The 26,017-nt window shown below is 38.4% G+C and overlaps 1 protein-coding gene across 2 annotated transcripts in view; it reads right to left on the bottom strand.

Moving 5' to 3' along the window:
• Nucleotides 1–5,666: 5,666 nt before the first annotated feature.
• PARP4 (poly(ADP-ribose) polymerase family member 4) overlaps nucleotides 5,667–26,017 on the bottom strand; it is a 117,668-nt gene continuing 97,317 nt past the window's right edge. For both annotated transcript variants that reach the window (XM_079138812.1, XM_079138813.1), the window contains 3 exons: nucleotides 23,065–23,164; nucleotides 8,454–8,586; nucleotides 5,667–6,042 (listed from right to left, as the gene is read on the bottom strand). In XM_079138812.1, coding sequence (XP_078994938.1) covers nucleotides 5,901–6,042; nucleotides 8,454–8,586; nucleotides 23,065–23,164 — 375 coding nt within the window. In that variant the 3' untranslated portion in view covers nucleotides 5,667–5,900. The remainder of the gene's footprint in view (nucleotides 6,043–8,453; nucleotides 8,587–23,064; nucleotides 23,165–26,017) is intronic.

The raw sequence follows: 26,017 nt of genomic DNA, 5'->3' as shown, positions 1-26,017 counted from the left end.
TAGAATTCTAATTTAGTGATTAAGTAATGTGTGAATGTAATGTAGTAAGAGTTAAGATAATTCTAATACTTGTGTGATTAGCATTAAATAGAATGCCAATTGATTTGGACCAAGTTATTCTCATTAACTCCTCCTTGTCACTCGTGACAGTACAATTCAATTCAAAGATTTTATTTGCACCTATTTTGGTTTGGTCAGTCTTTTTTTTTTTTTTTTTCACGGTGCTGGGGATTGAACCCAGGGCCTTGTGCTTATAAGGCAAGCACTCTACCAACTGAGCTATATCCCCAGCCTGGTTTGGTTAATCTTAACTAGCTATATTTGTTTTACATCAGAGGGTCTCTACCTTTTTCTTTTTATAAGGGGGTCTCTACTCTTTCCCACAGCAACACCATTAACACCATCATCTACCCAATTTACTCAAGCCAGGAATCTGGAAAACCCCTGACTCCATGCTGTCCTTTACCTGAGCAGCCTCTGTATCTCGTCAACTCTCAAGTCCTTGTTTTCCATTCCACTTGCCACTGTTTTACTTCAAGTCACCAAGGAATATTGAGAGAATGGTGTCTGAATCATCTAATGAACTCATCAAGGAATAAGTGAAAGCTCATTTGCAAATTCCCTAGCTGACTAGCAACTCTTCCTTCTGCTGGACTCCTCACAGTTATGTAGGCCCCCGACTTAACTAAACATGACTAAAGGGATGAGGGGAGAGATTTCAACCTCTCTTCCCTTTCGCTGGACCCTTAAAGTTCCAAGATTTCCCAGAATGAGTTTCTCCCTGCTCACTGGAACTAGGTTGACTATTGTGGTCTCTAAACTTAGCTCTGGAACTGTGCAACTGCTACTAAGATCAGAACCACTGAATTTGGAAAAAAAAAGGAGCCATGGCAATAGCCAGAAGCTCCAGCATAGTCAGCAGGAAGGAAATGGGGAGAGGAGATGAAGCTTTCAGAGACCGAGTCTTCAGAGTTTTCAATATCAATGAAGACGTTCCCAAGACCTTCTTCCCATGGAGATTGTGAAGACATGCTAAGTACTTCTGTGCTGGGAAAAGTGCTAAAAATATGTCATTTCTCTTTCCACCTGTGTTCCAAACATGACACTAGGGCGTGCTGGAGAAAGTTCTGGAAGAATTCAGCACCAAAGCTGGGCGTGGCACAAGGCCTTTACTTTTTTTTTTTTTAAACTTGTCACCACTACATGCATTAAGTGATCTCTGAAGGATTGTGTATAAATAGAGAAATTAGAGAATAACTCATTAAAAAATGATTCTGGGTGTGGAAGGATCTCATGAAAATAGAAGGGAGACCAGTAGAACAGGGGTAAGTTCCAGGGTGAGGAGGAGGAGGGAAAGAGGAAGTACCGAGGAAACGAAACTCACGTTATGTTGTTATATTGTGTGCAGGTACAAATATGTAACAATGGATCCCACTATGTAAATTACAATGCACCAATAAATAAATGGGGAAAAGAAGAGAAAAAATGTTTAAATTGCAGAGAAATGATGTGTTTATCAAAAAAATTTAAGGATACGCCTAGGAGATGAATGTTGGTTTCTCAAGGATATTCTGGCAGAAAAGAAAAAACAGGCTCTGATGATGAAGATCCTGCTCAGCATGTAGCCTTCCTGCCCATTATACCCCTTGCTCTTCCTTTCCTTCCCTTTAAGAGCCCTATGTGGCTGTGAATATTGGTGTCCAGTTGTAATCCTGGCTACTGAAGGGGCGGAAGCAGAAGGATCACAAGTTCCCAGCGAGCCTAAGCAATCTAGCGAGACCCTGTCTCAAAATAAAATATTTAAAAAATGCTTAAGGATGTAGTTCAGTGGTAGAGCACTTGCCTATGCATGAGACGAGGTCAAATCCTCAAAATAATCATAATCATAATCATAATCATAAATAGAAAATTAAGAATCCTTTGTGTCTCTGAGTTCCTTAAGATGGTCTGTGCTAATAATACCCTCCCATTTTCTTTGGTTTGCTAACTTTCCAAAGAAATCTTTTTCCTTGCCCCAATAACTTTTCTTCAAGTATTGACTTTCAAGTGGTGAGCAAAATGGACTTGAGTTTAGTAACAATATCATGTTATACCCATATGTGTCCACTAATACCAAATGTCAAAACAGGCCAAAGTAAACATGGGGCAGGGAGTGGGAGGATTTGGTTGGAAAGAATCAGGAAGGGGCTTTTGGAGTGTAGGGTTCTGTTTCCTTACATAGATGCCAGTTATATGTGTTCAGTTTGTAAAAGATCATCACAATAGAATTTTTTCTTCTATAAAAAAGGGATGAATGGGGCTGGGAGTGCAGATCAGTGGCAGAGCACTTGCCTAGGATGCATGAGGACCTGTTTGATCCCCAGCATCCCGTCATCGGGGCAGGAGGGGGAGGTGGAGAAGAAGGCATGATTAACAATACAGAAAACTATAATAGGGACTTAGCATGACTACTTTTGCTAAAAAGCACTGACTCTTCACTTCAGTCTACAGATGCTCAATGGGTTGCTTAAAGCAGGATAAGACTTGGTATTCCCGCCTTTATTTTGTATGTCTCCTTTATTGCCTTAAACTTTGAGTCAGATTCCGGCTCAACTTATCACATAGACATGTTAAACATTTAAGGAGTATTCATCCAAAGTTGGTAATCTGCCCCTTTAATGCTGAAGACACCAAGATTAACTAAGGTATTTTCAAGATTTGGAGAGATATTCAACCATCAACTTTGACAATGTCCTGTTTCAGACCCCCTAGAATAGCACCTAGAAGTCTCCAATCATTGTCCTACATCTTCTAAAACAGCTGAGTCTTGCAGGCAGATCACCCCAAGATGAGACCGCCTCACCCAATCCCTCTAGCCCACACACACCAAGCAGGAGCATATCTCTCACCCTTACCCCCATCCCAATTCTTTCTCTATTTAACCCTAAAGCCCATCATTAGCCCCAAAGACAGGGCTGAAAAGCTTGATCTCATTTATCTTCCTCAATATGACTATATTGATTAAAGTTCCTTTCCTGGTTTTCACCAGTACTCTTTCTTTTGATTTCCTTGGTAAGAGATCAGACTTGATTTGTTGGGATCCCCTGTGTTGGGCCTCTGGCCTAATATTCCAGTAACAAGGGCCGGCCATGCCTTACTAAGTCTTCAAACTGTGGGTAGAACTGATGCTGTATCCAGGTAGATAATATCAGGACATAATTGAATTAGGGGACATCTTTCAGGCACCTGCTGCTACAGCATTGCTTGCTTGGGAGGGAAAGAAGGACCTCCCATGTGTGGTATCACAGCATGTTGTTGAGTGAAAGCATAGGAGAAACTGAGAGTTTGGTTTGAATCCCTTATTTTTTTTTTTTTTTGGGGGGGGGTGGTGCTGGGGAATCGAACCCAGGGCCTTGTGCTTACAAGGCAAACACTCTACCTACTGAGCTATCTTCCCAGCCCTGAATCCCTTATCTTTGAAGTAGTCTAGCTGGATGATCAGCCAGAATGAAAATCCTGTGAATTGACACAGGAGGACAATTAGCTATTTGAAACTCAAACACCAACCTTAGGGATGTTTCCAGAACTGAGACCTTTCACTGTTCTGGCATGTAAGGCAAATACTTGGCAGATACACATTGGTATGAGCAAATCAGTTGTTTACAGCTGGTGCCTCTTCTGATTGGGTCAACATCTATTTATTGGTCAGGCACTTGCTGCAGCTATTATGAGAAAATGTAACATCATCCTGCTTCTGCACATATCTGGCAAGGAAGAAGTAGTTTTTGCTTTTTCTTCTGCAGTTATGTGGATCAAACTCAGGACCTTGTGTATACTACGCAAGTGTATCACCCCTGAGCTACACTCCCAGACCCTGAAGCAGTTTTTTCTTAGTTTGTTCTTCTTTATGACTACAATTACCATAACCTAAAATAGGGAGGTCTTCTCCTTCATTGGATTTATATCTTCCTAGATTAGGTAGTCTCTTCAACTTTCTGGATGTTACCTATTAAAAGGAAAGCTTCCAAATATAAGTGAAAAATGCTTGCTTTTTCCTTTTTAAAATTAATGCTTATATTTAGATTACTACAAACAGAACTTTAAAAAAGGTTATTAGTGACAGCCCAGGAAATTAGACTTGGCTATAATTAGGATATTAGAAGTCATGAAGGTGAAGGCAGGACTTACAGTGAAAGGAAAACCTTGAACCACATGCATGAGGGACAAGTCCTGGGTGTGTGGTTAAATGGCAGCCATGAGGATGGGTAGGGGTGCGTGTAGCCAAAAAAATTTCAAATGAACTGGGGTTTTACACAAAGGGAGACAAGTATGGCCTAGAATGGAAGAAGATGGAATGTAACCCTCTTCCTTTCATAAAATATAACTTAAGATGAATCATAGCTTGGCACGATTGCACATGCCTATAATTCTAGCTACTCTGGAGGCTGAGGCAGGGGAGGATTTTGAGATAGAAGCCAGCTTGGGCAGCATAGTGAGACTCCATCTTAAAACAAAACAAAACAAAACAAAATGAAGAACTGGGTCCTGTAAAGTTCACCTACAATCTCAAGTACCAGGGGTGGGGGTGGGAGTGGGGATGTGGGGGGCAGCGAGTTGGGTGGTAACAAGTTCAAGGCTCAGCAACTTAGCAAGATCCCGTCTCAAAAGGAGAGTAAAAGGGGCTGGGGAGATAGCTCAGTCGGTAGAGTATTTGCTTTGTAAGCACAAGGCCCTGGGTTCGATCCCCAGCACCGCCGCCCCCCCAAAAAAAAAGGTAGAGTAAAAAGGGATGGGGATGGTATGGCGATGGTAGCTCAATCTCTAGTATTGTCAAAAAAAAAAAAAAAAAAAAAAAGGAACTTTAGACCTAAATGTAAAATATATAACTAGAAGCTTGGGAGGCTAATGCAGGAGAATCAAATCTCAAGGCCAGCCTGGACAATTTACTGAGACTCTGTTTCAAAATAAAACATAAAAAGGGTCTGGAGTTCAGTCGTAAAGCACTCATGGGTTCAATCCCCAGTAATCATACAATAAGGTAAGATACAATAAAATTTAAAACAATGCAAAACTAGAAAACTTCTAGAAGATATAGCAGAAAATCTAGATGACCTTGAAGTTGGCAATGGGTTTTCAGAGTGCAACACCAAAAGGAAAATCATCCATGGAAGAATTGCTTGAGATACCAAGTTTCTCTAAGTAATACTGTCTCAAGGGATATGCAAATAGAGGAACCACATGAGGAAGTGTGCACACTGAGACTTATAGTCCAGGTATCCAGGGCCCTGGAAATAGTTGCCTGCCCAGAACACAGGCACCAGCAAAAGACCTGGCTTCTTCCCACCCTGCTCAATCCAACAGATCAGCTTTCTACCAGAATCCTGGAAGGGAGAAGGAGTTCAGCCACCAGGACCTTAAAACATCCTCACGTCAGGTGTGGTGGTGCACCTATAATCCCAGCACTTGGGAGGTTAAGGCAGGAGGATCACAAGTTCAAAATCAGCCTCAGCAACTTAGTGAGGCCCTAAGTAACTTGGTGAGATCTTGTCTCAAAATAAAAAATAAAAAGGGCTGGGGATATGGTTAAGCACTCCTTGGTTCAGCCCCTGGTACCCTCCCCCCAAAAAACAAACAACACAAAAAACAATCTTTTATCACCTCAAAACACTGAAACAAACAAATACATCTCCAATATTGTAATTTTCATTTTATTATTGATTGTTAGTTAAAATAATCAGTTCTGCTTCCATTTATTTTAAAGGGATTGATTGCTATACTGAAAAAAGTCATAACTTAAATGTCCTAGTAGATGCCTATTAATATTTGATTATTTTTGACACAGAAATGTGAGTAAAGTTTAAATAACAATTTCATTGGATTCAGCCTTGACTGTAATGAAGAGGAGAAATGGTGGCTGGTGATTAAATTCCCAGGAGCTGCTTAGTGGCTGAGTCCCAGTCTTTTCCCAGTTCAAGCCGTTGGCAGATAGATGAATACTGTCCTTCCATTCTTCTGACCCATTCACTTGCTTTCTTTATTTTCTCAAAATCCCAGGGAATATTCCTAGATTAAAAAAAATAAATGTTTCCATCAATATCAGAACATAATGACTAGTGAAATATAATGTGGTACTAAATATGATCTTATATCAAAGAAAATGATTCTGTCAAAAATTAAGATATTTAATAAAAGCATTTCTCCTTGAGATCTTAGGAAAGTTCTCCTCCCAGTATGATGTAGGGATTTGAGCTTACTGAGTACATTTTCAAGTCTACTGCTCCCATCACTCAACTCCCACTGTGCCCCACAGGAGTTTGTGCTGCCACCAAGAGGACTCAAGCTCCTTCTTCTAATCTCTCTATATCTGTTCACTGTTGTTTCTGTTTCACTCTTCTTCTTCTTCTTTTTTTTTTTTTTGGTATTGGGGATATAGCTCAGTAGTAAAGCACCCCTGGGTTCAATCCCAAGTAAAATAAACAAACAAACAAACACAGATTAGAGCATATTAGCACACTCAAGGACCTGGATTCAATCCCAAGTACCTCAAAAAAAAAAAAAAAAAAAAAAAAAACAAAGTTGCTAGAGAGCATATAATTTCCAAAAATGTCCTGTTATGTTTGGTTTTCTAAGAAATGCACACAAATCAATGGTAAAACGCAGACATTATGTGCTATTTTATTATTTTGGTTAAACCCATTCTCATTGTTTTGTCTCTTCATAGTATTAACTCTGATATCCACCTTCTGCAGGGTCTACTTTTACTAGGATGGTAGAAAAACTGAAATCTGGATCTACAAGAGGCAGGTATTTCCAAAGAGCAGTAATAACTCTTATTTTCCCTCTCCCACTTTAGTATGGTCTGTCTACACAGCCAGGCAGAATGAGAGCTCACCCCTGCACCACCTCAATCAGGGAAGAAGCAAACAAGATGTTTCCCACCAGAGCTGGGAAAGGTAGAAACTGAGGCTATCTCTTCAGGAACACAAACTGGCCTGTAATTTTTTTTTTTTTTTTTTTTTTTTTTGCGGTGCTGGGGATCAAACTTACAAGGAAAGCACTCTACCAACTGAGCTATCTCCCCAGCCCTGTCCTGTAAATTTTTTGTGTGTGTTTTGGGAACTGAACTCAGGCCCTCACATCTGTTAAGCACACATTCTATGTTAAGCTACATCCTCAACCCATGGCCTCTACACATTTTTTTTTTTTTTTATTAGCCATCCCATTAGTAAGAAAATTCTGCTGATATCCTCCCATGTAATGTACTACTACATTAATGTTAGGTATGTCATGAACTAGAAAAGTAGAAAAAAGTTTACAATATGCAGTAAGCAAATATTTTAACTATTTACAATAGTTTTATTTATTAAACAAAACATCTTGCTTTCACAATGGTGATATAGTAAAGAATATTGCAATGGAATATATTTTGTCAGTTTTGAAAATCTTGATTTATACTTTGTGATATTATAATTCAAAAGTAGGTTCAGAGCTGGGTATAATGGTGTGTGTGCCTGTGGTCCCAAGCTACTCAGGAGACTGAGGCAGTAGGATTTCTTGAGCCTGGGAGTTCAAGATTAGCCTGGGCATATAGCAAAATCCTCAAGTCAAAAAAAAAAAAAGTTCAAAGTTATTAACACTTTTTCTAATGGCTATCATAGTTGGAAAAGATCTAAATAGAAGAAACATCTGGACCAGGTGCCAACAATCATGCTATGGATATTCCAAAGGCATACAGGATTGACATACTAAGAGTACACAATCAGAAGCCAGAAGATCTGAGTTCCGTTTAAGCTAACAGTCAGAGAGACTGTTTACTGTGCAGCCTGAGGCAATATACCATGTCAGCCCTGCCTACCACAGGACCTTGTGGGCAAGCTGGCACCTGTGAACAAATTCTCTTTGTACTAAAAAGTAGTACATACATGTAAGATAATTCCATGTAGTTTCTTGTAAGGTTTATCTAAGAAATGGTTGAAAATACAAGTGAGTTGCTTATTATTATAATTAAAACCACCAGTGCTATGGTTTTGGATCTTAAATATTCCCCAAAACTCATGTGAAGGAGTGATCCCCTATACAGCAATGTTCAAAGGTGCAGCCTTTGCAGGTGACTGGATCATGAGGGCTCTGATTACATGAATGGATGGACCCATTTATGAATTTGTTACATTGGGATGTTGTAGAAACTAGGAGGTAGAGCCTAGTTGGAGGAAGTATGTAGCCAGGGATATGCCCTTGAAAGGAACATTTTGTACCTGGCTCCTTCCTCTCTGTTTCCTGGCCACCATGAGGTATCTCTGTCCCATCAAATGCTCTCTGCCGTGGTGTTCTGCCTCAACACCCACCCAGAAACAAGAGTTAAGTGACCATGAACTGAAACTTCTGAAACCATAAGCCAAAGTACATCTTTCCTCCTTTAAGATGATTTTTTTTCAGGTATATGTCACAGTGACAGAAAACTGACTAACACACACCTGGAAGTAGAAGGGTCATCCAATTTCATCAGAGATTTGAAGACCATTCCTCCTCGTTCCAACCTGGTGCGAAGAAACTGTAGTACCAGCAATGTGGCAATCAGGTACAGGAGATATTCTCTTCCTTTTATACCTAAAAGCAGAAACCTCCTTTATTCCTATTGGATACTCCATAACTTAAATTATACCTATTTAATTTAAAAAGTTACCTTAAAGAATCATACTATTCAACCACAATACATTAGCAGACCATAAAACTCTTTAATACTCTTCAAGAGCCTTAATTAGCCTGCTATTTAAATAAAAAATGAGGACAATTAGAATCTGTCCTATCATATTGTCCTAATGGTTCTTACCCAATTATACCCATGTATCAAATTATTTCTAGGGATTAGTACCTACAGATAATTAGTATAGTATATTCAAATCAAGATATTTTACTGTATAGTGAATCATCAAAATTAAAAAAAATGTTTACATATATTAAACTAAAAAAATAACATTTATTCATTTCATGTTTACCTATTTATTTATTCTCCAGTATTAGGGATTGAGCCCAGAACCTTATACATATTAGTCAAGCACTCAACCTCTGAGCCATATCCTAGTCCTTTCATTTTTATTTTTTTTTTTAAATGCAAGTGTTCACTGGGCATAGTGGTGCACATCTGTAACCCCAGTGACTCAGGAGGCTGAGGCAGGAGGATCACAAGTTTGAGGCTGGTCTCAGCAATTTAGCGAGGACCTAAGCAACTTAGTGAGACCCTGTCTCAAAATAAAAAATAAAAAGGGCTGGGGATGGATCACAAATTCAAGGTCAGCCTGGGCAACTTAGCAAGACACTGTCTCAAAAATAAGTACATAATAAGGGCTGGGGATGTAGATAGTATAATGCCCTTGGGTTCAGTCCCTCGTATGAAAGAAAGAAATGAAGGAAGGGAAAAAAAAGAGTAAGAAAGGGAATAAAGGAAGGAAAGAAAGGAGGGAAGGAAGGGGAAGGAAAAGAAAAATGCAAGTGTTAAGTTTGGTCAAAAGCTGTCTGCTGAGTGCAGTGGTGCACACCTATAATCCTAGCAGCTGGGGAGGCTGAGGCAGGAGTGAGGCCCTAAGCAATTCAGTGAGACCTGTTTCTAAATAAAATATAAAAAAGGGATGGGAATGTGACTCAGTTGTTAAGTGCCCCTGTCTCTGTGTATTATTTTAAGTTTGCTCTGAAGGTTTCTCTGTACATAGTGGACTGCAACCTAATGATGCATGAAGAACGTAACCTACTCTGTTTTAGAAACTATTTTTAGTTGTAGATGGACACAATACCTTTATTTTATTTATTTAAATTTTTATGTGGTGCTGAGGATTGAACCCAGTACCTCACACATGTGAGGCAAGCATTTCACTGCTGAGCCCCAGCCCCAGCCCCCATAACCTACTCTTGCAATAAGTAGCTAGGTCTAAGCCAATCACAAAGTGTCAACTGTTCAAACTATGTTCAAATTACACAAATGGGCTGTCTCTATCACACTTTACTTTTTCTGTATGCCATTTCCTTTTCTCTGGCTATAAGTAAAATCTGTCCAGGGGTGGGGTCCAGCATTCTAAGCCATTTTGGTCCCATACTATTCTAAAATCACAGAGCCAAGTATATTTGTTACTTTATCATTCCCTCCCTCCCACCCTCCCTCCTTTCCTTCCTTCTTTCCTTCTTTCCCTTTTTTTGTCCAAAGGTTCAACCCAGGGGTGCTTAACCACTGAGCCACATCCCATTGTTTTTATTTTTTATTTTGAGACAGGGTCTCCCTAAATTGCTTAGGGCCTCACTCAGTTGCTCAGGCTGGCTTTAAATTTGGAATTCTTTGAAATTACTTTATATAAAAAATGACTTTGAGCTGGTCATGGTGGCACACACCTGTAATCCCAGCAGCTCAGGAGGCTGAGGCAGGAGGATCGTGAGTTCAAAGCTAGCCTCAGCAAAAGTGAGGTGCTAAGCAACTCACTGAGACCCTGTCTCTACATAAAATATAGAAAAGGGCTGGGGATGTGGCATTGAGCAACTCAATGGACCCTGTCTCTAGATAAACTACAGAAAAGGGCTGGGGATGTGGCTCAGTGGTTGAGCGCCCTGGAATTCAATCCCCATTACAAAAAAAAGAAAAATGACTTTGAGGTTGTGGGGCCTACCTCATTGGGGTAGCATGTTTCCCTAGTATATGAGGCCCCAGTTTAATCCCTAGCACTGCAAAAACAGAACAAAAGAGTTTTGAAACATCATTTTCTTTTGGAGGGTTATACTGGGGATTGAACTCAGGGGCATTAACCACTGAGCCACATCCCTGGCCTTTTTTTTAAAATACATTTTATAAGAGACAGGGTCTTACTGAGTTGCTTAGTACCTTGCTAAATTGCTGAGGCTGGTTTCGAACTTGTGATCCTCCTGCCTCAGCCTCCCCAGTTGCTGGGATTACAGGCATGTGCCACCATGCCCGGCTTACATTTTTAGTTTGAGACAGAGTCTTGCTAAGTTGCTTAGGATCTGGTTTACATGCTGAGGCTGGCCTCAAAATTGGAATTCTTCTTCCTTAGCCTTCCAAATTGCTGGGATTATAGGTGTTTGCCACCACACCTGGCAAAATATTCCTATTTTTTCTTTTTAGTTGCAGATGGACACAATATTTTATTTATTTATTTTTACTTGGCGCTGAGGATTGAACCTAGTGCCTCACATGTACAAAGTAAGTGCTCTACCACTGAGCCACAACCCCAGCCCTCCTATTTTTTCAATCACACATTTCATGAAACTAATTTTATTTAAGCTTTCCATATCTATCATCATCAAAGCTATAGTGAGTCATCTAATAGTTTCCCAGGTAAATCATTTTTATTTCCAGCTAAGATGTTTGTATCATTGTAACATAGCCACTTAGTGATTTTTTTTCTTTCTTTTTTGATTATGAAATATTTTAAACATGCAGAAGAAAACAGAATATGATAGATACCCCTATCCACTTTCAGAGCTTGTCACTCTTAACACTTTCCCACATCTGCTTCAAATTTCTTTTCTTTTCTTTCTTTCTTTTTCTTTTACTTATTTTTATTTATTTATTTTTTATTTGTGGTACTGGGGATTGAACCCATGAGTACCCTACCTCTGAGCTACATCTCCAGCCCTTTTTGAGAAGGTCTCACTGTCGTTGCCCAGGCTAACCTCAAACTTGTGATGGTGTGATTGTCCTGCCTCAGCCTTCGAAATAGCTAGGAATGCAGGTGTGAGCCATTATACCCACCTATAAGACTATTTTTACAAAAACAAATTAAGTTATCCTTTTTAGAGGTATTCAACAACAGTAACTTTGTTGTTGTTGTTGTTGTTGTTGTTTTACCTTTAACAACACTAGTAATAACAGCAAACATTTAATAAATACTTTAAAAGGGTCAGGTACTTTCTTATTTAACATCACATAATCCAATAACTCTGAAAGATCAATTTTAAGATTCAAACTAAAAAGCTTTCTCTCAGCAAAGGAAACTATCAGTAATGTGAAGAGAGAGCCTACAGAGTGGGAGAAAATCTTTGCCACTCATACTTCAGATAGAGCGCTAATTTCCAGAATATATAAAGAACTCAAAAAACTCTACACCAAGAATACAAATAATCCAATCAACAAATGGGCTAAGGATATGAACAGACACTTCACAGAAGAAGATCTACAAGCAATCAACAGATATATGAAAAAATGTTCAACATCTCTAGTAATAAGAGAAATGCAAATCAAAACTACCCTAAGATTCCATCTCACCCTAATTAGAATGGCGATTATCAAGAACACAAGCAACAGTAGGTGTTGGAGAGGATGTGGGGAAAAAGGTACACTCATACATTGCTGGTGGGGATGCAAATGAGTGCAGTCACTCTGGAAAGCAGTGTGGACATTCCTTAGTAAACTTGGAATGGACCCACCATTTGACCCAGCTATCCCACTCCTTGGCCTATACCCAAAGGACTTAAAATCAGCATACTACAGAGATACAGCCACATCAATGTTCATAGCTGCTCAATTTACAATAGCCAGACTGGAACCAACCAAATGTCCTTCAATTGATGAATGGATAAAGAAACTGTGGTATATATATACAATGGAATATTACTCAGCCATAAAGAATGATAAAATTATGGCATTTGCAGGCAAATGGATGAAATTGGAGAATATCATGGTAAGTGAGGTAAGCCAATCTCAAAAAACCAAAGGATGAATGATCTCGCTGATAAGCAGATGATGACACATAATGGGAGGTGGGAGGGGTTAGTGTTAGGGTTAGGGTTAGGTTTAGGGTTAGGGAGGGGGGCAAGAATGGAGGAAGGAAGGACTGTATAGAGGGAAAAGGGGGGGGAGTGGGGGGAAAGGGAAAAATAACAGAATGAATCAAACATTACCCTATGTAAATTTATGATTACACAAATGGTATGTCTTTACTCCATGTACAGAGAAACAACATGTATCCCATTTGTTTACAATTAAAAAAAAAAAAAAGAATCACCACCCAAATTTCTGTTCTTTAAAAGAAACAAGATATAAAGTTTAAGCCCCCCTCCTTTCTCCCCCCCCCAATTTGCAGTGTTGGGGATTGAACTTAAGGGGCCTTGTGCATGCTAGGCAAGTGCTCTACCACTGACCTATATCCACAGTCCCCCCTCCCCACTCCTTGAATGTCCTCCAATTCATCCCACACTCACATCTTTTCAAAGGAAAACACTTTCTAATTTTAGGAATTACATTCCCCTGATACACATTGTTTTTGAAAGTCATCTTCAAAAGGTCAGTTGTTCTAGAATAACCCAGTCCAGTGTGAGAGGACCAGCCTGAAGATGCCTTCCAAACAAAGAAAGAGAGGCAGACAGATCTAGGATTGTGCAGACAATTTTGCGGGGGATTTACTGAAGGAAGTATGGTCCTGGGCAGTATGGTTGAATTCCTGCAATTTAGGTCAGAAAGGGGAATAATTATGGGTTAGGACAAAAGTGACTTCATTCTAGCTGGAACGTACCTGTTTTATCTAAAGCTATATCAAAGAGTAGAGTATATCTCTGGATCCAGAGTCATGTAAAATTCTACATGCCACTCTAATGGTTTTGTCTATTTATAGTTTGCTGGGAAACTTTATAGGAAAAACTGGTTAGGTTTATTCTGGAACAATCATGGTAGTTATAACTCAAGTCATGTCAAACTGAATCTATACATGTATCAATTGAAAATTGTGATTTTCAATTAAGTCTCCCAGGAATAATAATAAACTTAATAAACTTTTATTAGATTAATTTCTGCAGAGTGCAGTGAATCACACCTATAATCCTAATGTCTTCAGAGGCCAAGACAGGAGGATGGCAAGTCCAAGCGAGGCCAGCCTCAGCAATTTAATAAGGCCCTAAGCAACTCAGTGAGAGACTGTCTCAAAATTAAATATAAAAAGGGCTGGGATTTGTAACTCAGTGATTAAGTGCCCTGTGTTCAATCCTTGCTAACAACAATAAAAATAAATTTAATTTCTTTTTGTAGGATTTCTGTCAGATAAGTTCTCTAAGTATTTAAACCCAAGCTAATCAAGGCCAGTTTAGGTTGAACGCTTTCCTTGACTGGCACTTTGTTATTCAAGACAAAGTAATTGAGAGCACACCTTACCATATCAAATACTGTAAAGACTTAAATATATTTCCTTTTCTGGGTGATGTTTTTGGGAAAAAATCCCCCCAAAACATATATTTGGTAAAGATAAAAGGTCCTGTGCATAATATGCACATATTTGCACAAATACCATTCATTTAAAGTCCATGAAATAGCCAAAACTCCTTAGAAAATGAGAGGGCTTTTTTTTTTTTTTTTTTTTTTTTTTTTGAGAGGGCTTTTATTAAATGGCATAATTTTCTCAATATAGGAGTAGGAAATTTAATTAAAAAATATATTTTCCCACAAAAGAAAATCAATGGACACAAAAGCAGGTTAATTTAATGGGGGTTTTAATTTTTAAAAATATTATATACAAAAAAATCTTAACTTTAAGTGATATTAATAATAAGCAATGCTGGGCACTGGCACACACCTGTAATCCCAGTGACTCAGGAGTTTGAGGCAGTAGGATCATGAGTTCAAAGCCAGCCTCAGCAAAAGTGAGGTGTTAAGCAACTCAGTGAAGCCCTGTCTCCAAATAAAATACACAACCGGGTTGGAGATGTGGCTCAGTGGTCAAGTGACCTTCAGCTCAATCTTCAATCCCTAGTACCACCCCCCCACCAAAAAAAGAGCAGTATATTATTCTATTCAAGAATATGATTTGAAATAATAAGATGATAAAATACCTAAATAGTGCAGCATAGTCAATTTAAAAATAAATCATGCTATGTGAAATGGTGCACACCTGTAATCCCAGCAACTCAGGAGGCTGAGGCGGGAGGATCACAAATTTGAAGGCCAGCCATAGCAAATTAGCAAGACTGTCTCAAAATTAAATAAAAATGTCTGGGGATGTATCTCAGTGGTAAAGTACCCCTGGGTTTAATCCCCAGTACCTAAATAAAGAAAAAATAAATTCAAGAGGGAGAAAAAATATTAAAGAGAAACAAACCAAAGGATAAAAGCCAAAACTGCATACAGGGTTAGGAATGTAAACCAGTGATAAAGCACTTGCCTAGCACGTGTGAGATCCCGGTTTTGATGGGGAGGGAAGGAGTTGGGCAGGGGATGTAGAAAGTTGGTTATATACAGAGATATAAAAATGTCAGAATGTGCAAATGATCTGAGTACACATTTCTCAAAAGAAATCTCATCTCTTGGTGTCTGTGACTTCATTCTTCCTAGGTTCCTCTTATTTCTCTGGTGTTTCTTCTCAGTCTCTCTGCTGTTCTGTCTGACCACTAAATTCTGGTGTACCCAAGGATGGCCCTAATCTGTCTTCTATGCTTTGGCTATCCCTTCTTTGGGTAATATCATTTACAACCAGGGCTGGTTTGCTTGCTTGCTTGCTAGCTTGCTTACTTGCTCACTCATTCATTCCAACACTGGGGATTGAATCCAGGGGCACTATATCACTGAGCCACATCTCCAGCCCTTTTTATTTTTTGAAAGAAGATCTCACTTAGGTTGGCCTTAAACTTGAGATCTTCCTGTCTCAGCCTCCTGAGTAGCTGTGATTATAGTTATGTGCCACTGTGCCCAGCAGAACCAGAGCTTTAAATAACACTGACATTCCCCAAAGTCTTTTTCAATTCTAATTCTCCCCAGAGCTCTTGCCTTATACAACAAATTATACATTTGTCTTGAATCCCTAATAGGCAGATCTGATTTTAAATGTCAAAACCAACTCTGTTAGTGTTTTCTTTTTCTTTTTCTTCTTCTTCTTTTTTTTTTTTTTTCAATGCTGGGGATTGAACCCAGGGCTTTGATCATGCTAGACAAAAATTCTGCTACTAAGTTGCATTTCCAAACCTTTTTTTTTAATCCTGAGGATTGAATGCAGGGGTACTTATCACCAAGTGATGTCCCCAACTCTTTATTTTTTATTTTGAGACTTGGTCTTGGTAATTTGCTGAGGGTCTAGACTACTGTATTGCTGAGGCTGGCCTTGCATTTGTAATCCTCCTGCTTTAGCCTTCTGAGTCGCTGGGATTACAGCAATGTACCACTGTGCCCAGTTCATTGTAACCATTTTTAAGTGTTCAGTGTTATTAAATACACTCATACTGTGAATACCATCACTTGTGCTACCACCATTCATCTCTAGAACTCTTTTCAGCTTCTAGAACCATATCTTTGTAGTCACTAAATAATACTTCCTTATTCTCATTCTTCCCTGTTCCAGCAATTACTATTCTATTGTCTCTATGAATTTGACTACTTTCAGTACTTCATATAAGTAGAATCATACGCATTCACTTTTCTATTACTGGTTTATTATACCCATGACCTCATGTAACTGTGATCACTTCCCAAAGGTCCCATCTCCCAATACCACCACTTTGGGGGTAAGGGCTTCAAAAGATGAATTTTGGAGGGACATAAACATTAAGTCCATAATATCTAGGATTGCTGAATTAAAGGGTAGGCTTATATTTAATTTTATAATTACAATGTACTTTACTTTTCTACCAGTAATATATGACAGTTCCATTCGTTCCACAATCTCATCATCACTTGGTATTGTCAATCTTTAAAATTTTCAGCATTCTAGATGATTTGTAACAGGATCTCACTGTGGTTTTTGTTTGTAGCTTTCTGATTACTAGTGAAGATGAACACGTTTCCATTTGCTTATTGGTTATGGTAATTCTTTTTGTGAATTGTCTATTCATTTTTTTTTTTGCTCATATTTTGTCTTTTTGTTAGTGAGTCTATGTAATGTCTCTCAGAGCTTTGTCACACACATGCTCTGTATCTTCTCCCAGCCAGAGGCTTCTCTATTCATTTTCTTAATGATGCCTTTTGATACACAGATTTTAATTTTGATGAAATTTCATTGATATATTTTCCCCTTATGGTTTCAGACCTTTCATGTGCTGTCTAAAAAGATCTTGCCCACCTCAAATTTATAAAAATATTTTTTTAGGAGCTGAGCACAGTGCTGCATACTTATACTCCTAGCTACTCAGAAGGCTGAGACAGAAAGATTGCAAGTTTGAGTTATACTCCCATCCCCTTCCTACATTAAGAAAATATATATTTTTAGTTGTAGATGGATATAATACCTTTATTTATTTTTATGCAGAGCTGAGGATTGAACCCAGTGCCTCACATGGCTAGGCAAGTGCTCTACAACCCCAGCCGCGCCTTGCTACATTTTTGAAAGAACTTTTTTGCTGGATATAGAATTCTGAATTTACAGGTTATATTCCTTTTAGTACTTTAAAGATATTCCATTAAAACAGGAGTGGTGACACGCACGTACAGTTCAAGATACTGGGAAGGTTCAGGCAGCAGAATTACTTGAGTCCAAGTGTTAGGGGCCAGCCTGATTAAAGTGAAACCCCATCTCAAAAACAAAACAAAAGAATTTTATTATTTTTCAGCTTCCATTAATTCTGATGTGAATTATATAAAATCATTAAAGATGTTCTCTTTCTCTTTAAAGATTTTAATTTTTGATTCTAAAAATGAGGTAACACTTCATAAAATTCAATGAGTATTCCACAGATGTTCTCTTGAATGTAATGATTCCTTTTTCTTTGGCTGATTTTATCTCAAAAAATACATTTATCTTTGGTTTTCAGCAGTTTGACTCTGGTTTATCTACATGTGGTCTTTTTGTATTTATCCCACTTGGAATTCTGGGGAGTTTTTAGAATGTGTAAGTTGGTGTTTTTTCATCAGTTTTAGGAAAAATTTGGCCATTATTCAAACACTTCTTTTTCTACCCTTCTATCATTTTTTATGTAGATCTACCACCAATTACACAAATGTTAAACATTTGTATATCTTCTCCCAAGTCTTAGATACTCTGTTTTAAATTATAATTTTTTATTATTTTTTATGGTGCTAGGTATCAAACCCAGAGCTTCACACATGGTAGTCAAGTGCTCTCTCACTGAATTACATCATTAATCCTTAATTTTTATCCTTCCTGTCCTTCAGTTTGAATAATTTTTATTGAGCACATCATTATACTTTGAATTTGATGTAGTCTATTGATAAACCAATCCAATGACCTTTTCATTACAGATACTGTATTTTCCAATTTCAGAATTTTAATTTGGTTTCTATTTATGGTTTCCAGCTGTTTGCTGAGATTCTTAGATTTACTCACCCATTTTATTATCCTTTTTTTTGTAATTCACTCATATTTATAATATCAATTTTAAAGTCTGTGTCTGCTAATTCCAAAATTTGTGTTATGTGTGGGTCAGCATTTAAAGACCATTTCCCTTGATTATAAGTCATATTTTTCTGTTTCTTCATTATTATTAAATTTTAATCCTATCCTGAATATTAAAGATGATATTTCATAGAGGCTCTGGATTATATCTTACTCTAGCATTCAGTTTTGTTCCAGTGAATCCTGTGAAGACTTTGTTTCAAGTTTTGTTTTGGTGGACCTATTTTTGTTTTCCACTTTGTTCTGTAATATAGTTCTTGATCATGAGATATAGACTATATCTATTATATTTATTGGTATCAGGGATTGAACCCAGGGGCACTTAACCACATCCCCAACCCTTTTTTGTATTTTATTTAGAGATAGGATGTTGCTGAGTTGCTTAGGGCCTCATTAAGTTGCTGAGGCTGGCTTTGAACTCTCAATTTTCCTGTCTTAACCTCCTGAGCTACTGGGCAAGACATGGTCATTACAACCCTTTTGGTGGTGTGTTTTAATAGAAATTTTGAGACATTTATAGTGTCTATCTTTATATAAATATATATATGTATGTATATTTTAGATGTTGGTAGACCTTTATTTTATGCATTTATTTATATGTGGTGCTGAGACTCAAACCCAGTGCCTCATACGTGCTAGGCAAACGCTCTACCACTGAACCACAACCCCAGCCCCTATTGTGTCTATCTTGAACTCCAAACTCTGTCTCCCTGGCACTGGGCAGCAGCTGAAATCTCTACTTCGTTCTGCAGCTTCCCAGTAGTTTCTTTTTTTCTGGATTCTTTGTGAATTCATACCCTATATATGGGTAGATTAGGGGAGAGCCAAGGATCTGTGGGAATTTGTATACAGATTTCAGAGCTCCCCACTCTGTAGTCCCTCCTTTCTAGGATTTTCTCCCTTAATTTCAGCCATTCTGTCAGCCTCAAACTCTGACCCAGGTCCTCATCCTATGAAATCTTTGTTTTAATTCTAACCCCTCCTATGCCACAGGAGCTGGAAAGTACCTCTAGATGAAATGCTGGATAGATATGGAGTTAATCCAGTGTACTTCCCTCCTTGGAGGACTGTGTCCCCTATAGTTTCTACCTGTTTTTGATTGCTCTCCAGGCCTTGGAGGAGGGGTTTTTCAATATTTTGTCCAGATTTAATAACTGCTATTGGCAAGAGAGTTGGACAGATAAATGTGTTATCATTAGTGCAAGTCAAACAGGCTATACATCTGCCAGACCATCTGGCCTGGAATATGAAACCTTGACATTTTAGAGGTGATGACAGGTAGTTAGACACTGCTGTTCTATGTATATGAATACTGGCTAGTAATTCAATAATGTTTATTTTATTTAAAAGAAAATTTACAGCCAGGTGTACACCTGTAGTTCCAGTTGCTTAGGAGACTGAGCTGAGAGGATTGCATGAGCCCAGGAGTTCAAGGCCAGCCTGGATAACATGGCACTACCCCATCTCAAATAATAAAACAGCCCAGTATAGTGGCATACCCTGTAATCCCAGCAATTTGGGAGGCTGAGGCAGGAGGATAGAAAGTTTGAGGCCAGTTTCAACAATTTAGAGAGACCCTAAGTAACTTAGTGAGACAATGTATCAAAATAAAAAATAAAAAGGGCTGGGGATGTAGCTCAGTGGTAGAGCACTTCCCTAGCATGCATGGGTTCAATCCCCAGTAAAAAATAAAATGAAGGGCTGGGGTTGTGGCTTAGTGGTAGAACACTCGCCTAACATGTGTGAGGCCCTGGGTTCAATCCTCAGCACTACATAAAAAATGAAATAGAATAAAAGTATTGTGTCTACCTACAACTAAAAAATATTTAAAAAAAAGAAATGATATATAAAATAAAGTAAAATAAAATAAAATTAATAAAATGAAATAAAATACCCTCTTATCCCAAGGCTAGTATTTGATCTTCAAACCACCTGCTGGTTCAAGAATGTCCAGAGCCTCTTCATCCATCACCTTCATTATTATAATAAGAAATAGGTCCAGCGGTTGAACAGCTGGATCTGGCAGAGACTGGATAGATCCTCTAAAGCTATTTTGCAGCTCAGTATGGTTGTACATGCCTGAAATCCCAGGGATTTGGGAAGGTGAAGCAGGAGGACCATAAGTTTGAGGAGTCTGGCAACTGAGTGAGACCCCATCTCAAAATAAAAAATAAAAGGGACTGGGGAATGTACTCAGTGGTAGAGCACCCCTGGGTTCAATCCCCAGTACTGAAAAACAAAAAAAAAGCAATTTTGCTGGGCACAAAGCTAAAAAGTATATTTCCCAGCACCTTTGTAAGCTGGGTGTCATCTCTTCTCTCCCTCCTGTCTATCAGTGGGTGATTCTAGGGTAATCTTTTTTTCTTTTTCCCTTTCATTGTTACTTTTGTTTTTTGAGCTCAGGGTATAGCTAAGTGATAGAACATGTGTCTAGTATGTATAAGGCACTGAGTTCAATCCCCAACCCCCGCTAAAAAGAAATATCTTATTTACATTTTTATTCATTTATTCATTCATCTAGTTCTAGGGATTGAGCCCAGGGTCTTGAGCATGCTAAACCCACATTCTACCACTGAGCTATACTTCTATAGCCCCATTAGCTTAATGTAATTTTATTTATTTTTCCTCAGAAGAAGATCATTTTGTTCTAAGTAATTCACAAAGAATATCTTCAAAACAGTTGGTTTAAGGAGGCCACACAAACATCTGTCCAGAACAAAATTCTATACCAACTCAGTGAACTTCTATACAGTTAGAACACTATCTTCCGGGGTGGGGTTGTACTTGGTGGCTGAGCACTTGCCTAGCATGTGTGAGGTACTGGGTTTGAATCTCAGCACTGCATATAAATAGATAAATAAATAAAAATAAAGATCCATGTGGGGAAAAAGGTACAGTCATACATTGCTGGTGGGACTGCAAATTGGTGCACCCACTATGAAACGTAGTATGGAAATTCCTCAGAAACTTGGAATGGAACAGCCATTTGACCCAGTCATCCCACTCCTAGGTTTATACCCAACGGACTTAAAATCAGCACACTACAGTGACACAGTCACATCAATGTTCATAGCAGCTCAATTCACAATAGCTAAACTATGGAACCAACATAGATGCCCTTCAACAGATGAATGGATAAAGAAACTGTGGCATATATACAATGAAATTATGGCATTTGCCGGTAAATGGCTGGAACTGGAGAACATTTATGCTAAGCGAAATAAGCCAATCCCAAAGAACAAAGGCCGAATGTTTTCTCTGATATGCAGGTGCTAATTCACAATAAGGGGAGCAGAGAATGGAGGTATTTTGGACTAGACAGAGGGGAGTGAAGTGGGGCGATGGGGGTAGGAATGATAGAATGAATTGGACATTATTACCCTATATGCATATATGATTACATGACCTGTTTAACTCTACATCATGTACAACCAGACGAATGAGAAGTTATACTCCATTTATGTATAATGTGTCAAAATGCATTCTATTGTCATATATAACTAATAGAACAAATAGAAAATAAAAATAAAGGTCCACTGACAACTAAAATAATAAAAAAGAATAAAAAAGGATACTATCTTCCATTGCCATTCAGAAACAATGAAGCTATGTATGGTTTTACATTTCATATTTCCACTATCAATTACATTTTTATGCTAAAGTAACTTGGTCATTAGAGCCAATTTTCTACTTTTTCAATTTGAACTTCTTGACTAGACTAATCCATTTGCCATTCTACACTGTTTTCAAACCAGTTTCATTACTCTGGTTCTGGGTACCCTCCAAAAATTGTTTGATCTCATAAAAGCAAGAGCCACCAAGTTGCTGCTGCTATGCTGGCTGGGTTTCCTGAGGCTCCTGGTAAGTGATGTCAGGCTTTGAGGGCTCAGCATTACTTCCCCCACTGAATCCCCCAGTGATGACATGACCCAGAGTGTGCCAGAATGCACAGCCCACAGCCACACCAGCTGCAGTGGTGCCAACTGGGCCATAAGACCTGGAGGCCAGGGTGTAGCAGCAAGTGAGCCAGTTGCAGATGGTAGGACTGTTACTGCTGGCTGAGCTACTACTGCTGGCCTGGGCACAGCTTTCATTTGAGGGCACAGGGTGGGGGCACAATGGGAGGTGCAGCTCTGGCTTTCACTAGGCATCCTAAGGACATGGCAGTTCAAGACCAGCTAGAAATGTGAAACTGTGAAGAGCCTGGTGATTTCTCACTAGTTTAATTTTAAAGGCACATGCTGAAGATGGAAAGAAGGTGCCAGGATCTCTAAATGACTGTGCGGACTGGTATTTCCCTCCCTGCTGACTAATATTTGTCTGAGCTATGGGCAAGAAAGTAATCTCGGATTGTGTTAAACTGAGATTTTGGGGTTGTTTTTCTTTCTTTTTTTTTCTTTTTCTTTTTTTTTTTTTTTTTGTGGTGCTGGGGATTGAACCCAGGGCCTTGTGCTTGCAAGGCAAGCACTCTACCAACTGAGCTATATCCCCAGCCCCTGGGGTTGTTTTTCTACAGTACTTAGTGCTATATATGCTAATAAGATGGCATAGATAATTCCTTAATTAGTACTAAAGATATGACTGAAAACCATCTCCTGTTTCCTTTGATGTTTGACAAATATATTCCCATTCATATATAACTTTTATAATTATTACATGAATGTACTAGTTTACAAAATAAGTTATTGCAATTAGGAGCATTCTCTTAATGAATGAAAAAACGAATGAAAATGGTGACTAAATGAACTGAAAAACAACTTACCTAAAGATCGAATGCCTTTTTGTTCAAGAAACTCACATAAAACATTTGTATTAAGGTTTAATATAAGTCCTAGTTCTGATGTAAGTTTCCAGAATCCATCCTATGAAATTAAGAAAACAAATTTTTATTTTATTTTTTAATTAAAAATTTTTTTGTAGTTGTTGATGGGCAGAATGACTTATTTGTTTATTTTATGCAGTGCTAAGAATCGAACCCAGTGCCTCACACATGCTAGGCAATTGCTCTGCCACTAAGTCCCAGCCCCAGTTCCAAGAATACAAATTTTAAGTCATATTATTGACTTAAACATAACATAACATAACATAAACATAACATAACATAAGATGTTATGTGAGGGCTGCAGTTTTCATTTATTTACTTATTTATTAAAAATTTTTTTTTAGTTATTGACGGACCTTTACTTTATTCGTTTCTTTATATGTGGTGCTGAGAATTGGACCCAGTGCCTCACAATGCCAGGCAGGCAATCTACTACTGAGCCACAACCTCAGCCCCTCCATTTACTTTTATTCAGTTAATTAAGACACTTCTGAAATTTTTATTACTGTAAAATCAAAATTTTTCATAGACTACTGTCAGTATTATCTGGAATCTTGGAAGTACTATGGAGACTCAGTATTTGTTGGCATTTATAAAAAGGTTGGAATGAGACTCATGTGTATAGACTTTTAAAAATGGTGTTATACATTTTTTTCTTCTATCAATACTTTTTTTGTGTACGTGATACTGGGAATGAAATTCAGGGTTACTTTACCACTGAGCTATTGCTCTTTTTATTTTTTATTTTGATACAGGGTCTGGCTAAGTTGTCCAGGATGGCTTTGAACTTGTGATCCTCCTGTCTCAGAGTCCCAAATATCTGGGATTATCTGGGTGCTCCATTATGCCAAGCTCCAGTAATGCCTTGAATGGATGTTTCTCAACTTTTAAACAGCATGATTCCTAGCTGGGTGTGGTGAGACATGCCTGTAATCCCAACAACTCGGGAGGCTGAGGCAGGAGGATCTCAAGTTCAAACCCAGCCTCAGCAACTTAGCAAGACCCTAAAGCAACTCAGTGAGACCCTATCTCTAACAAAATATAAAAAAGGGCTGGGGATGTGGCTTGGTGGTTAAGCACCCCTAGGTTCAATTCCCAGTACCAAAATAAATAAATGAAAGCATGATTCCTAGAGACAAAAACACAAGAACAGAACCCACTTTGTTGGGCATGGCGATACACACCGGTAATCCCAGAGACTCAGGAGGCTGAGTCAGCAGGATTGAAAGTTTGAAGCCAGCCTCAGCAACTGAGTGATGCCCTAAGCAACTTAGCAAGACTCTGTCTCAAAATTGTACAAAAAATTAAGAAAGGGCTGGGATTGTGGCTCAGTGATAAATCACCCCTGGATTCAATTCCCTGTACCAATAAATAAATAAAGTAAAAAGGACTGGGAATATAGCTCAGTGGTAAAATATCTCTGGGTTTACTTCTTAGTACCCCAAACAAAATAAAACAAACAACAACAGAAATCCCACTTTGTTGAGGTGTGATCAAAATATAGAAAAACTACAAATATTTAATGTATACAACTTAAGTGTTTGGAGGTAAGTATATACCAGTGAAACCATCAAACCATAATGACTATCAATGCTAATACTTATTTATCAACTTTCAAAAGTTTCCTTCCACTCCCTTTTGTTTTGTTTTGTTTCTATTTGTGGAAAGAACACTTAATATAAATCTACTGAGCAAATTTTTTTTTCAGTGCTAGAGATGAGACTCAGGGCCTCATGAGTGCTAGACAAAGTTCTACACTGAAATCCATTCCCAGTCCTTTCTTAGCAAATTTTTAAATATAAAAATATAGACCTGGAGTTTTCTTTTCTTTTCTTTTTTTTTATGGTCTAGAGATTTTACCTAGGGGTGTTTTACCATTGAGCTACATCTCCAATGCCCCCTTTCTTAAAGATAGGATCTCTTGAAATTGCTAAGGCTGGCCTCAAACTTGTGATCCTTCTGCCTCAGCCTCCTGAGTCTTTAGGATTATGCATGTGCTACCATATCCAATAAGTATAAAAATACAGTATTGTTAATCATAGGCCCTATGTTATATATATTTATCCAGCATGATTACTTTTTTCCAACATTAAATATATGGCTTTGCATAGTTGAAAAATGAAAATGACATTTTTTTCAAATTATAAAATTGATATATTGTGCTGGGCATGGTGGCACACAACTATAAATCTCAGCTACTTGAGAGGCTGAGGCAAGAGGCTGGTGAGTTTGAAAGTAGCTTGGGAAACTTAACAAGACCCTGTCTCAAAATAATAGAAATAAAAAGGGCTGGGGATACTAGTCAGTGTTAAGAGTACCACTAGTTCATTCCCCAGTACCACAAAGAACAAACGAACAAAACACTGGTATATTAAAGATGCTCTTTAAAACCTTTCTTGTACCCATAGTCCACTGTCCACATCACCATGTGCATGTGGTAAGCCTGAACACTGGGATCTCAACCTCGAAGGAGAGACTCTCCAGGCCCTAGGGAAGCTAATCTAGGGAACAGAAAGGAGGGTGCTGTCACAGGCAAGTACACAGCTTAATGGTTCTGTGGCAATAATTTGAAAAATAACAGCAGTGATGGCATGTTGCCAGTCCATATAGAACTGGCATCAGGTTCTATTTTTTCCTATTAGTCACTTCTTGTAGAGGTACTATATTTATACCCACATTGCCGATGAGGAAACTGATGCATAAGCAACACTTTCCAGAGTAACACAGCTAACAAACATCAGAGCCATGACTGAAGCTCCAACAGTCTGGCTCCAGAGTCCATCCTCTGGACAATTATTAGCCATACTGCTTCCTACAGGCTTCTGGGTGTTTTATCTCAGTGAGGGAAGTTGTGAAGCTATTATTATCCTGTTTAAACTTAAAAAGCACACTA

The sequence above is a fragment of the Sciurus vulgaris genome, assembly GCF_902686455.1.
Source record: "Sciurus vulgaris genome assembly, chromosome: 4".
Lineage (NCBI taxonomy): Eukaryota > Metazoa > Chordata > Mammalia > Rodentia > Sciuridae > Sciurus > Sciurus vulgaris.
Note: the sequence above shows the minus strand (reverse complement) of the source record. Positions and strands in the feature narration are given on the sequence as shown.